The sequence below is a fragment of the Myotis lucifugus genome, unplaced genomic scaffold, assembly GCF_000147115.1.
Source record: "Myotis lucifugus unplaced genomic scaffold, Myoluc2.0 scaffold_97, whole genome shotgun sequence".
NCBI classification, from domain to species: domain Eukaryota; kingdom Metazoa; phylum Chordata; class Mammalia; order Chiroptera; family Vespertilionidae; genus Myotis; species Myotis lucifugus.
The window spans coordinates 1,267,722-1,281,175 of NW_005871145.1; the positions used below are offsets into that span (position 1 = coordinate 1,267,722).

General features: G+C 57.1%; 1 protein-coding gene across 2 annotated transcripts in view; it reads left to right on the top strand.

Moving 5' to 3' along the window:
* The window catches only part of SLC43A1 (solute carrier family 43 member 1), a 24,181-nt gene extending 15,537 nt beyond the window's left edge, over positions 1 to 8,644 (top strand). For both annotated transcript variants that reach the window (XM_006091899.3, XM_006091900.3), the window contains exons 8-15: positions 488 to 654; positions 1,633 to 1,779; positions 1,872 to 1,907; positions 2,132 to 2,270; positions 4,134 to 4,275; positions 4,553 to 4,626; positions 6,198 to 6,321; positions 7,527 to 8,644. In XM_006091899.3, coding sequence (XP_006091961.1) covers positions 488 to 654; positions 1,633 to 1,779; positions 1,872 to 1,907; positions 2,132 to 2,270; positions 4,134 to 4,275; positions 4,553 to 4,626; positions 6,198 to 6,321; positions 7,527 to 7,673 — 976 coding nt within the window. In that variant the 3' untranslated portion in view covers positions 7,674 to 8,644. The remainder of the gene's footprint in view (positions 1 to 487; positions 655 to 1,632; positions 1,780 to 1,871; positions 1,908 to 2,131; positions 2,271 to 4,133; positions 4,276 to 4,552; positions 4,627 to 6,197; positions 6,322 to 7,526) is intronic.
* Positions 8,645 to 13,454: the final 4,810 nt, after the last annotated feature.

Here is a 13,454-nt window from a genome sequence, read left to right on the forward strand (position 1 = left end):
GGTGTGTGTGTGTGTGTGTGTGTGATGCTCCACAACCAAGCACACCAGAGGGTGCCTGGTCTTATCGTCTCTGTATGCCAGGCACTGGGCTTAGCCTGCATGCCATTCTCAAACAGCCCAGTGACCATGGATTCTGCTGTTAGCAAAGTGACTTTCCTAAGGTTATGTACCTTTGAAAGGGGGGTGAGCCAGGCTCTCTGACTCCAGTCTGAGTTCTTAATGCTGCCTCCATGGTAACAACCCCAGTGGAAAAGGACTCATCCAGCCTTCATTTATTGGGCGCTAAGCTGGTCCCTGGGCCAGGCTCTGAGGGACTCAGATGTGAGCCCTGCACACCTCTGAGGGAGCTCATCAGGGGGCATGTTAGTGCTGGGCAAAGGGGTGCTCAGCACCCCAGGGATGACTGGGACAGCCCCCCTAGAGGCAGGCTGTTGAGGGTGGGCTCTGCGGGGCTGGTTACTACTTGCTCCGGCCTGGCTGCCGGCAGGAAGAAGATCAAGCTCACTGGGCTGGTCCTGGATCACAAAGTGACAGGTGACCGCTTCTACACCCATGTGGTCAATGTGGGCCAGCGGCTGAGCCAGAGGGCCCCCAGCATGGAGGAGGATGACTTCTCCCAGGACACTCGTGGCACCTCAGGAAACCCTCGTGAGAGTGAGTATCTGGTCAGGGTGACAGCCTTGGGGGCTGGGGAAGGCGGGTCCTCACACTTAGTGAGCACTCACACCAAGGGCTTCTCTCTCCCCTCTTCAGTCCTCACACACCACATGAGGTAGGTGGGCAGTCCCCACTTACAGACTAGGGGGAGTGGGAATAGGGCTCAGAGAACTCTGGGAAGTTCAGATCTGGGGTTACTCTGCTGGATTCCTGGGGTAACGGAGAGAGGATGGGGCAGAGACTCCAGGCCTGTGGGGTAACTGGTTTCATCAGGGCTCCCTGCAACCTCTGAGCTTCTTGCATCAGGTGAGCTGGGCCCTCCAACACCTGTCTGGTTTGCGCCCCCTGCTGGCCGCAGGAGGAGCCGCAACCCGCCTTCTGGACCACTTCCCAAGGTGTCAGCTCTGTTAGTGGCAAGAGCACCAGCCTTGGAATCAGGAGATGAGGGTTTGAGTCTGGCTCACACTAATCGCACCCACCTCACAGGGAAGTTAGTTGTGAGGATTGAATGAAGCCGTGGACACAGAAGCCCTTTGTAAAAGCAGTTCCTGGGGTGGTATTCCCATTGCTGGTTCTCCCATGGCCGAGTTACGGGTGTGAGCTGAGTGTGGCTTGCCCCATGAGCTCAGGCAAGTCTATGGCCTCCCTGAGCCTCAGTCTCCCCATCTGTAATATGTGGCAACGGTAGGGGTGTTGCACAATCAGATTAGCAAGTGTTGAATGCATAGGAGCTGGAGAAATTACCACACCAAGCATACGGTTTTACACCCGGAAGTCGCTGAAAATGTGCTGTTGAGATAGTTACAGAGCTGGGCAAGACCTTGGAGGTCAGTGAGTCTGAATCCTTGTTTTTGAAGAAACTGGCTTCTATCCAAAGGCACATAGTGTCAGAGCCTTCACTAGAACTGCGTGGGCCGGGACATTGAGGGAAATGGAAGCTCAGGGGCTCAGGGGCGCCCCCTGCTGTCTCTCCAGAGTCTGTCCCCTTCCGCAAGAGCCTCTGCTCCCCCATTTTCCTGTGGAGCCTCCTGACCATGGGCATCACCCAGCTGCGGGTCATCTTCTACATGGCCGCCATGAACAAGATGCTGGAGTTCATTGTGACCGGCGGCCAGGAGCATGGTGAGGTGCTGCTGAGCCCACTGGGGGGCACAGGAGGGTCCCCCTGGTTGAGCTCCTCTTACTCTGGCTTCTCCCCCTGCTACCCCCAACAGAGACCGTCTCCCTGAAGCAAAGAGCGGAAGAGACAGGTAGGGGGACAAAAGTTGAGACCCTGGCCTGCACCCACCCTACCACTGCCCACCTGGCAGGGAGCCTGGACACACCCTGTCAGATCTAAGAATGTGGGGCCAGAGGAGGGCTATGTTGGCATTCCCTCTTCTCTGCTGGAAGTGTGTGTGGGGGGGTAGTGCCCACTGGGCTTCTGGCATCCCTGTGCCAGCGCCTGACCCCGCTTCCTTCCCGTCCTGCCCAGTTGGGTTCTACTCCTCGGTCTTTGGGGCCATGCAGCTGCTGTGTCTACTCACCTGCCCCCTCATTGGCTACCTCATGGACTGGCGGATCAAGGACTGTGTGGACACCCCCACTGAGGGCATGGCCCTCGACGATGCCAGGTGACCAGCACAGGGAGGGTGACAGCAAGTAATCAGATGGTGCTTCCATTTTCTATGTGCTTTCACATCCAGCATCTTATTTCATTCTCCCAAGAGCCCTGAGAGAGCAGAGGTACCTCCCCATTTTATAGATGAGGAAACTGAGGCTCAGAGGGAACACGGCCTGCTTGATAAATATAGCTCACAGCGAGAGCCGACTGTGCACTAGGCACCTTGCATTGTCTTAAGTTAATCTTGCAACAGCTCTCTGAGCTCGGTACATTATCCTCATTTCACAGATGAGGAAGCTAAGACACAGAAAGGTTAAGTAACTTACCCAAGATCACACAGCTTTTGGTAGCAGGCTCCAGAACCTGTGTTATAAAGGGTACCCTTTTTAAGGCTATCACGAGATAGAGGGGGTGCATTAGTTACCTATTGCTGTATAACAAATTACCCCCAACCTTGGCTTCTTTGAACAACAATCTCATATAGTTTCTGAGAGTCAGGAATCTAGGGATGATTTAGCTGAGTGGTTCTCGGAGTCTGAGTCTGTTCGGGCTGCTATGACAATGTCCCACAGGCTGGGCAGCTTGTAAAAACTAGAAACTTATTTCTCAGCTCTGGAGGCTGGAAGGCTGAGACCAGGGTGCCAGCATGACTGAGTGAGGCCCCTCTTCTGGGTCACAGACTTCGCACTGAGTCCTCATGTGGCAGAGGAACTAGGGAGCTCTGTGGGGCCTCTTTCCTGGGGGCACTAATCCTAAGATGAGGTCTCTGCCCTCAGGACCTAATCACCTCCCAAAGGCCTCACCTCCTCACACCATCACCTTGGGCACCAGGATTTCAACATGTGGATGGGGAGGGGGGCGAGACATGGACATTCGGACTGTAGCGGCCTTTCTCATAAGCTTTCGGTCAAGCTGTCGGCCAGGCTGTAGTCCTCGAAGTGCTGACTGGGGTGGACAGTCTGCTCCTGCACTTCCTCACGTGCTGTTGGCAGGAGGTTTGGTCCTTCCCACCTGGGCCTCTTCACGGGGCTGCTCAGGACGGGGCAGCTGGCTGCCCAGAGCAAGGTCTAAGGGGGAGACCAAGATAGAAGCTGCAGTGTCTGTAGCATAATCTCAGAACCACACCGTCGCTCCCATCACGTTCTGTTGGTCACACAGAGTAACTGTGCAGTGTGGAAGGACTGTATAGGGTGTGGATACAGGAGGCGGGCGTCACCGGGGCCACTTGTTGGCCGGAGACCAACGTCCGACTGCTGTTCCCTTTGTGTTAAGTCAATAGTCTCCTGTGAGGTCGGGAGAGGGAGACGAGGAGAGAAGGTAGCTAAGGAGCAATCAGTGGCTTCCCTTCCCACCAGCGGTGCCCCCGGCCCTGGCACCAGCCTTCCTCCTCTGCCCTCTGCCCCTGGGGGCCGGGGCCCATTAGCAGGGCCCTTCTGTCTAGGACCGATGTCAGCCAGCCCTCATCCCAGCCTACCGCCCTCTCCCCTGGGCCAGCCTTGGAGCCCTGACCCTGTGCAGAGAGGGGCCTGCTGGGCAGGCCGCTTGTCCAGGCTGGAGGGCAGAGACACTTTCCTGATGAGAGGCGGTGTGAGAGCTCCCCATCCTCCGCCTTCCTTCCCATCCTCGAGTCTCAGCCGTCAGTGTGCATGTGAAATACGTGGGGTCCCTGTCCGAATGCAGATTCCTGGGCCCCACTCCCGAGAGTCTGAGGTCTGGACTGAGGCCCTGGGGTCTGCATTTTAGGAGGTCCCGGTGATGCTGGTGTAGTTGGTGGGGGGCCACAGCAGAAGGGGCAGGGGCCAGGCTGAGCAGCAGGGAGCTGCGGGGAGGTAGAGGCAGCGGCGGCAGCGGCCAGTGACCCTGTTCTCGGCAGGGACGGGATTGCCACCAAGTCCGTCCGACCGCGCTACCGCAAGATCCAGAAGCTCACCAACGCCATCAACGCCTTCACCCTGACCAACTTTCTGCTGGTGGCTTTTGGCGTCACCTGCCTCATCAACAACTTACACCTCCAGGTACCTGCCTCCGTCTCCCACTCTCCCTGCCTCTCAGGCTCTTCTGAAGAGACCGTTCTGGACCGTTCCCTGGGTGCCTGCTGTCCAGGAAACGTGGTTGTCCTCCTCCGGATCTATTGCCTGGGTTTCCGGGGAGTGTTTCTAGCAGGTTGGGTCGCAGAGAGGGTCGGCATGTGTAGGTGGGCTCTGCGAGGCTCCATTTCCCTCTTCCCACCACCCACCCTTCATCCTGCCTGCATCGAGCCCTTAAACGCTTTCCTCTCCCTTTTGGTTTCAGTTCATGACCTTTGTCCTGCACACCATCGTTCGAGGTTTCTACCACTCGGCCTGCGGCGGCCTCTACGCGGCAGTGTGAGTCAACCTGGTCCCACCTGCCTTGCTGAACTTCCCCCATAAGCAGAGGGTCCCAGAGCCAAGAGCAAGGGGCCCCAGACACCCCTGAAGGCACCCCTTCCAGCCCTCCCCAGCCTCCCTGGAATGCTGACATGTCCGAGGAGGGGTGGATGGAGAGGATTGGTGGGGATCTTGGAGGCTGTCTGGTGCACTCCCCCCTCGAGCTCCTGTAGTGACGGGGAGCTCACTACCTCAGACACAGCCCACCCCACTGCAGGACAAGGCCCCCGTCAGGAAGTCTCCCTTAGAGGAAGCTGCAATACTTGGTTGGGTGACACGTGGGTCCTGTGTCTGCTCTCTGAAATGGCTCCCCCAAGTGGCCTCTCTCCCTGTGTCAGCCCTGTAGAAACTTCCAGACCGCAGTCTTGTTTGCCTTACAATTTCCCTGCTTCCTGTTGAACGGCCCGTTCCCTTCTTTCTCTTCTGACTCCCACTCTCCCTGTGTATGCGATGCAGGAACATAGGATATTACAGTAGCTCTGACGAAATCATGACCGTTATTGAGTATGTGCTCGTGGCGGACACACTGGGGGACACTTGACCGCACCCCCTAACCTGAAACCTCACGACAGCCATCTCAGCTCCGTCCCCTGCATTGGCTCAAGTTAAAACTGTGGGGTCGCTCTTGATTCTTCGTCTTCTCCCCCCCACGTCCAATCTAGCCACCATCCTGCCCGCTGCATAGCCAACCCTTCTGACCGTCCCCACCCCTGCACCCCGGTCTGGCTGCCCTCGCCGTCCCTCGGGCTATTTATAACGCAAGCACTGGAGACACCTGTTAGGACATAAGTCTCTTTGTGGCACTCCATGGCTTCTTATCTTGTCTCACTCAGAGAAAACGCCAAAGGCTTTAAAAGGCCCCACAAGACCCGGTACAGGGACCTCTCTGCCCTCTTCCTTGCCTTCCACCTATGGCCTCATCAACCCTGGTGCCTCATAAACCCCAAGGCTCACAGCTGTCTCACCTCGCTGCCCTCAGTGGCACCTCCCTTGGCCATCCTATCTGCAACTGCAACCCCTCGACACCCTCCCCATCTCTGCTTAACTTCTCCCCTTGGCTCTTATCACTGGCTAGCACATGAGGCCTTTATCTCGCTTAGTGGGTGACTGCCACCCGCCCCCCCAGAATGCCACCTCCAGGAATCTTTGTCGGTTCGGTTCATGGCTGAATATCCATGCACCTAGCCTGGCACCCGGCACACAGTAGGAGCTCAATAAATATTTGTTAAAAGCATAAATGAACAGCTCCGTGAGGCTAGGGTTAGCCCTGTGTGTAGGGGAGGAAGCGAGGCTCAGAGAGGTTGAGTTAATTGCACAAGGAGGAGGTGTCAGAAGCCAGTTTGGTGGCCCTGAAGTCATGGCATATACACCCTCCGGGCCAGGGACCGGAGAGCACACGCAAAGAGCCTGAACTCTTAAGCTCTGCCCTGCCTGGCGAACAGAGGGCGGTGTCTGGGGAAGGGGACAGGCAGGGCGCCGGGCAGGAGAGGGCCACACGCCCTTCACACTTGGCCCCCTCTCCCTGACAGGTTCCCGTCCAACCACTTTGGGACGCTGACAGGCCTGCAGTCCCTCATCAGTGCCCTGTTTGCCCTGCTCCAGCAGCCGCTCTTCATGGCCATGGTGGGACCCTTGAAAGGAAACCCCTTCTGGGTGAGAACTGGGGGAGATGGGGGAGGGGGCAGGAGCCCCCTTCCTGGGTGCAGCCCAGGAGCTGGGGGTGGGGAGCTGGTATGTGATAGAATCCTTCCCTCTTCTCATCGCAGCCAGGAGGCGCCTTGGAAGTCTGTAATCTGGGGGTTCCCAAGCTGGCTGCCCATCAGAACCCCTCGCAGAGTGTTAAGAACACAAATTCCCCCGCCTGCTGAATCAGCAGCTCTTGGCCTGGGCCCAGGAGTCTGTTTTTGATAAGCTCCCTGGTGACATGTGAAATGGCTCAGAACGGATCCCACCCAGGGCCACCCAAAGCAGGGACCCTCTCCAGCAGCCCTGCCAAAGGGGGTCCCTCAGTGACCGGCCCTGCACGCGGCAGCAGCCGCTGGGACTGTTGGGAAGGCTTTTCCTTACATCAGACCGACATGTGCCCCCAAAAGCTGATCTCCCTGCCCCGTGCACCACTCACTCCCATAAACCCTTCTCCCACAAAGACGATGACATGACAACTACCAGTCACAGAGCGCTCTCTAGGCCAGTGATGGCGAACCTTTTGAGCTCCGCGTGTCAGCATTTTGAAAAACCCTAACTTAACTCTGGTGCCGTGTCACATATAGAAATTTTTTGATATTTGCAACCATAGTAAAACAAAGACTTATATTTTTGATATTTATTTTTATATTTAAATGCCATTTAACAAAGAAAGATCAACCAAAAAAATGAGTTCGTGTGTCACCTCTGACACGCGTGTCATAGGTTCGCCATCTGGGTGCTAAGCACACCATGTGCTTTATCGCTTCATCTTCGCCAGAAGGGCGCTGAGAGGGAGGCACTTAGAGCCCAGAGCAATGCAGAGCGGGATGCAGAGCGGGATGCAGAGCGAGTCGAGTCCAAGCCCGTGTGAGGCCACTGTGCTGGGCCGCTGACCCCTCCATCCGCCCAGCTCCTTTAACTGCCCCGGGAGGCTCTTCTCACTACCCCAATGACCCCTCTGTCCGTGTCCCCAGTGTGGGCGCTGGCGTCAGCCAGGGTTCAAACCAGGCTCTGCCACTTTGCAAGGCCACTCACCACTAAACGAGGCATGTTGGAACAGTGATGGCACACAGGAAGGTCTAGCTATATGTGTCATCCTGGCCTCCTCCTCCTCCCTGTTGGAGGAGAGAAGGAGAACGGAACCTGCTTGACGCTCTCTCTTTGCCCTCAAGGTGAACCTGGGCCTCCTGCTCTTCTCACTCCTGGGATTCCTGTTACCTTCCTACCTCTTCTACTATCGAACCCGGCTGCAGAGGGTGCACACCACCGACTGGGAGGGCCCACTGAAGGCGCTGAGCAACTCCGAGGTGACTGCGTAGACCTCCGCAGACAACGGACCGACCGGATGAGCAACCAAAGGGAATGCCTCGTGTGGCTCTTCTACCTGTAACACAGGCAGAGCCAGGGGCCGTGGATTTATAAATACCAGGAGAAGTTCTATTTTTGTAGGGACTTGCTAAAAGGAAAAAAAAAAATCCCCCCAAGCAATGTGCCCTTGACTGAAGACAGGCCCTGCGCTAGAAGGATGGGGCCTCTTCCTCCTGGACTGGGGGAGACCAGGGTGTGGGGCTCCCCTTTCTCTGGGCCTCTGTCCTCCAGGGGCCTCCTGTGGGCTTGGGATCAGCAAACAGCTTACCCCCAAGTCCCAGCTGTGTCATGCCCAGAGTGTACATGTAAGTGTGAAGTGTGTACATGTGCACATGTGTGTGTGAACCAACCTTCCCCTAGGGGAAAGGGGCCTGAGGTGCTGGCTGTGTCCTGGGTGGGGTGTGGGGGGTAAGGCCGTTTCAGGGGCTGGAGGGCGGGTTCCCTCCCTGGTGCTGCTTTTTGCAGATCTCAGAGGAAATAAAAAGGGAAGTGAGAGACTGGCTGGTGTGTGCCTGTGTCTTCCCACACCCCCACCCATCACCTCACCCAGGTTTGGCTGGGCATGAAGTAGGACACCTGAAGTGCCAGCCTGTCCACCTCTGGCTAGCTGGCTGACCTCCCTGCTCTCGGCCAGGCCCTGTCCTTAGAGTCTGGATTCAGACCCTTCTCTCTCTGCTCCTGCCCCCGCTTCCTGGGTTTGGGGTACATCCGGGAGGCTGGCCTTTTTCCATATAGGGGGTCAAGGCAGGATGCTTTAGAAAGAATGGATGACTCTCAAACTTTCCTACCAAACCATCCCTGGGGGCCTGTTGAAAGTGCCTTTTTAATAGTTTCCTAAAACGTCATGCAAATTTTGAGCTTCACATTATACTATATTGATATTTACTTTTACCATTAAAGCGAGGCTTTAAAATTACCTGCATCAAGGGAGGATACCATCTTTGATATTCCAAGAAGATATATTTATTTATCCCTCTGCTATACCTGTTTGGGTCCCTAGGACATAAATCCTAGAAGCTAGAGTAAGTCACAGAATGGAGGGAGGGGGCAGGAAGGGGCACGATCATTTGTTGATCTGCACAGGTATCTCATTTCATCCTAACTGCAGCCCGGCGGTCCTTAGCGCCATGCTGAAAGTTCAGGGCACAAGACCAGAGGACACAGCTGGTGGCGGTGGAGCTGAGCTTGGAACCTGGGCAGTCTGGCTGAGGAGTCCCAACCACAGGGCAGCCAGGGGCAGAAGGGAGGGCCACGCTCCTCAGCCCAGCTCTCAGCTGTCCTCAGGGCTGACAGTGACCTCAAAGGCCCTACCTACCTTCCCCCCTCAAAAAAAAAAGCTTGGAAAACCACCAAATGTTAAAGCTGAGAAGACAGTATTACAGATAAGCCGGCCCTTTGTCTTAAACTCTCTTTGGACGTTAATAAAAAAGACTCACCCACCCATTTTATAGATGAGAAAATACGCCCAGAGAGGTCTGGAAACTTGGCAAAGCCACATAGCAGATCTGAGCCCAGTTTCCTGGATTCTGGCACTGCCCTTTTGGCAAAGTACCCAATCAGGATGGCACCCACCAACGGGCTGGGTGGGTTGCCAGAGTGCCTGTCCGGTGTCACTGCACTTTCTGTCCGGCCCTTGACTTTCTGAGCTGGTGTTGGTTGGCTGGTGGAGGTTGATCGCCGCCGTGATGAATGGCAGTGGGACCCCACGGATTCCGGGTAAGGGCGGCCACGGAGCCCAGCGTGTGCGCGGGGTGCGCGGTGTGCCCAGCAGGCGGCGCTGCGTGGCTGCGGCTGGGACTAGGTGCGGGCGCGTGGGGAGGGGTGGCCGGGGGAGGCGAGCCGGGAAGGGAACCTGCGCCCTTGCACACGCACGCGCTGCCCAGGAGTCTGTCCCCTGGGTCTTGACCTTCAGCCCCTACCCTGGCTGGCTCGGTCCTCCTTGGAGATCTCCCCGCGCCCTACCGGCCCCCACCTTTTCCAGCGGGACCTCCAGCCCCTCCGACCCTGGAGACCGAGGGAGGGGATCTGGGCGCGGGTCCCTGCCGGGCTGGGGCGCGGGCCGGGTGGGCGGTGCCCGCAGAAACCTCGGCCTCCTGGGGGAGGGTGTCGTCTCACTCCCCCAACCGGGTGGGGAGCTTGGGGAGGGGGCTGGGCAGGGGCGGAAGCGAGCGGGAGCCGTGTTTGTCGCTGCGCTGCCGAGTGGAACAGATGGCTGGGGAGGGGAGAGGGTACGTGGCGGGAGGAGGAGGGGTGCGGGGGCCGGCGGATGAGGAACCAAGAATTTCGACGCCCCGAGTCTCCCAGGAGAGGCCCCCTCCTCATCTCTTCCCAGAAAGAGGGAGGGGCCGCGCCTGTCTTTCTCCGGAGCGCCTCGGCCTCTGGCCTGCGACAGACCCTGCCGCGCCATCGCCCGCCCCGGGGGCGCCCCCGACTCCCCGAGCCCCCCCTCCCCTCCAACCCGGCGCTGGCCAGGCCGCGGGGCCAAGGCCTCTGGGAGCTGCCCGGGTTGTGCGGTTAACGGGGCCGCGCTCCGGGGGGCGAGGGGGCGGCGGGAAGAGGGCCCCGGAGCTCGGAGCGTGTTCGGGGAGCTTAAATAGCTGTCGGAAGGAGTGCTAATTGGAACTTTATGCAGATGAGCGGGGAGGGGTTCGGGGAGGGGGAGGGAGGTCAGCCGGCGCGGGACCCGAGCCAGCTCCGAGCGGAGGGTGGAGGGCTCCGGCCGGACAGTGGCGGGTGTGTATCCGCGTGTCCGTGCGCATCGCCCCTCTGCCGGGGCGCTGGTCCTGGGAGTTGGGGGGTGTCCTCCCTGGCACTCCTCTTGCAGGGTCTCCGCATCCCGGACCAGAAGTTCAGTCTCTCAGATCGTCAGGAGGGGCGGGGGGTGGGGTGGGGGGACCCCCACAAGTCTGTTTCCTCCGCGGCTGCGTACTCTGGGTGTCCCCTTCTCCGAGTCCCCCGTTCCCCCTCTGCCTCCGTGTCCTCTGCTCCCCATCGCTGGCATCACCCTCTCCAAGCAGGAGTCTTGTCTGTAACTCCCATCAAGTCTGCGTGGAGGGGGCGGGACCTAACATTTCTTCCTTTGCTTTCTCCTGTCTACACCCCCACCCCCACCGACCACCCACATTGAAGGAAGCGTTTCTCAACCTTTAGAGTGCTTCGTAACCCACCCCGCGTGTTGGAATGCAGGTTCCAGGGCCCCTTAGAGATCCGATTCGGGGGTCTGAGGGGCTCAGGAATCTGCATTCAGCAGCTTCTGACCCAAGTGTGATGTCAAAGCCCTGAGAAACATGGTGCAGGGAACCTGTGGGCTGGAAAGACTGGGCATACTCCCTCCAACAGCCCTGCCGGCCTCCCAGGCCTTCCTCCATGCTCCTGACCTCACCTCTGCTCAGGGTGGCCATCTCTGCTCCCAGAATGATAGGACCAGGTGTGGAGAAGTTGCCAGGGAGGAGGGAAGGGAGGGAGGAGGAGGAGGAAGAAGAGGAGGAGAGAGAAAGAGTCTGCTCCTAGCTCTTGTTTCTCTGAGCAGGGTCTTACCCTTCCACTGTCTGCTGCCTGCTTCCCTCCCCTCGGCCTTCACTTCTCCATCTTCCTCTCTCTCCCCCAGCCTCGCCTCACTTCTCACCTCACTTCTCTTCCCTTCCTCCTCCTCACCCAAAGTTTCTGGCAAGGCCAAAGGGTCCCGGGGTGGGCAGTTAGGATCTTAGCAGGGGATGGCAGAGCCAACCCAAGTCCCCACCTCCAAAGGAAAGAGGTAGAAGCACCCTGGGGTTGGAAAAAAACAGAAGGAGGGAGGCAGGAGGAAAGATAATAACAGCGAACATGTAGGTCACCTTTCCATGGGCTATGCACTTACTTAACACAGCAGCCCAATTTAGACAGGCACTATTGCTCCCAGGTTACAAATTATAAAGAAGAAAACGAAAACAGAAAACACAAGGGATGTTCAGAGTGGTTAAGTAACTCCCCCAAGGTCACACAGTAAGCGGGAGAATAACTAGGTTATTCACCCTTTTGCTTGCCCAGAATCATGTCTCCAGAGGCTGCTGGGTAGCTGTCCCAGACCTGCCCTCCCTGCCCCTCCCCCAGGGGCAATGGATTGGGAAGGGCATCATGTCCAGAGATGAAAGGAGACGCTCAGGTTTCGGAACATCTGACAGGTCTGGCTGGAAGCATTAAAAATTCATGTGGAAACTTGACCCCTGCTGGACCTTGGGCCTGCCACCTGGACTGTCCCTGGCATTGTGGTCTCTCAGAGCCTGGTGGGCGAATTTCCCTTCAGCAGGGTCCTGGGAGCCCCAAGTCTTTGTATTCCACAGGAGGGGGGTTCTCTTATGGATTACGGAGCTAAACTCAGGAGCCAGCAGCTCAGAAAGCAGCTCGGAGAACCCTGCTCCCACTCCCAGTGTAAGAACCTGAGAGGCTTAAGGGCTTATAAACCTTGTCATCTGGCGGCCTTTTATTCCTCTCCCCAGATAGATGGATGCTCACTCTCAGTTCAGGATACTGAAGCCTGGCTGTGATTACCAAGTGGCCAGCAGGAGGCAGCCATCTGCCTGGAGGCAGCCTGAGCCTGAGCCTGAGCCTGAGCCAGCTCTGAAGGACAGTAAAAGAATCCCTATTGATAAGGTTAGAGAGATGCAGCGTTGGCTTTGGAGTGGGCACCTGAGGAGAGTGAGAGAGGGTTCCTAGTTTGGGGAAGATTGAGGGACCTAAGGGGGAGTTCAAGGTCAGTTATAGGCTTCAAGTGCATAATCATTGATGGCCAACATGATGCAATCATTCTAGTTGGAGTGGAGGTTTGGGACATGGCCCTGAGACAAAACTAGAAAGGCTGTTGGTACCAGACTCCGAAGGATCCTGGATGCTTTGCTAAGGTGTTTTACCTTTAACCTGTAGGTAATAGGGAGTCATTGTAGGTTCCTGAGTGACACAGGGACATAATGCACATTTCAGCGAGCCTGAATCTGGCCACCATGGCAGGCTGGTGGGAGGGAGAGAGAGACTGAATGTAGGAAAACTGGAGAGGAGTTGGTGCTATTTTCTCCTGCATTTCTAGGCATGAGGTAATGAAGAGATGAAGCAGGGAGGTGGAGGGAGAATGGAAAGGAAGGGATGGACTGGGGCTGGAGAGGAACCGGGCGAGTAGATAGATGTAAGAGATTAGAGAAGGGAGGCGATAACTACATTTAGGCTGGGTGTCAGGAAGGCAGGAGAACACAGAATGTGGGTACACCCACAGAATGGGGGAGGTGAATGAGTTTTGTTTCTTTTATGCTGGGGAGTCTCGGACAAGTCCCTTCTCTCTGGGCCTCAGTTTCCCCATCAGAGCATTGGACTGGATGGCCGTTATAGTCCCTCCCATTTCAGGGTGTATGAAAGTAGTGAATCTGGGAGGTTTGGAGAGGCTGGGGGTCTGTGTGTGTGTGAGATCTCTGTGGGTGGCTCTGTGTAGGGTCCTGTGTGAGCGGCTGTGTGCATGTCAGTGTTGGTGGTGCATCTGCCCTTTGTGGGACCTGTGGGTGTTGGCATGCCTGCACGTGTTCTGTAGCTCGGCTCTGTGGGAATGTGTGTGAGAGAGCGTGCGAGCGTGGGAGTGCACGTGATGGGCGTCCGTGGGTCTGTCTGGGCTGTGGGGGTGAGGGTGGGGGAAAGTGGCATCGCTGTAGGCTTCTTCCTGAGGCTCACACACTCCTCTTGCTTTCACTGTTCTGAAATAGCATCTGGACCAA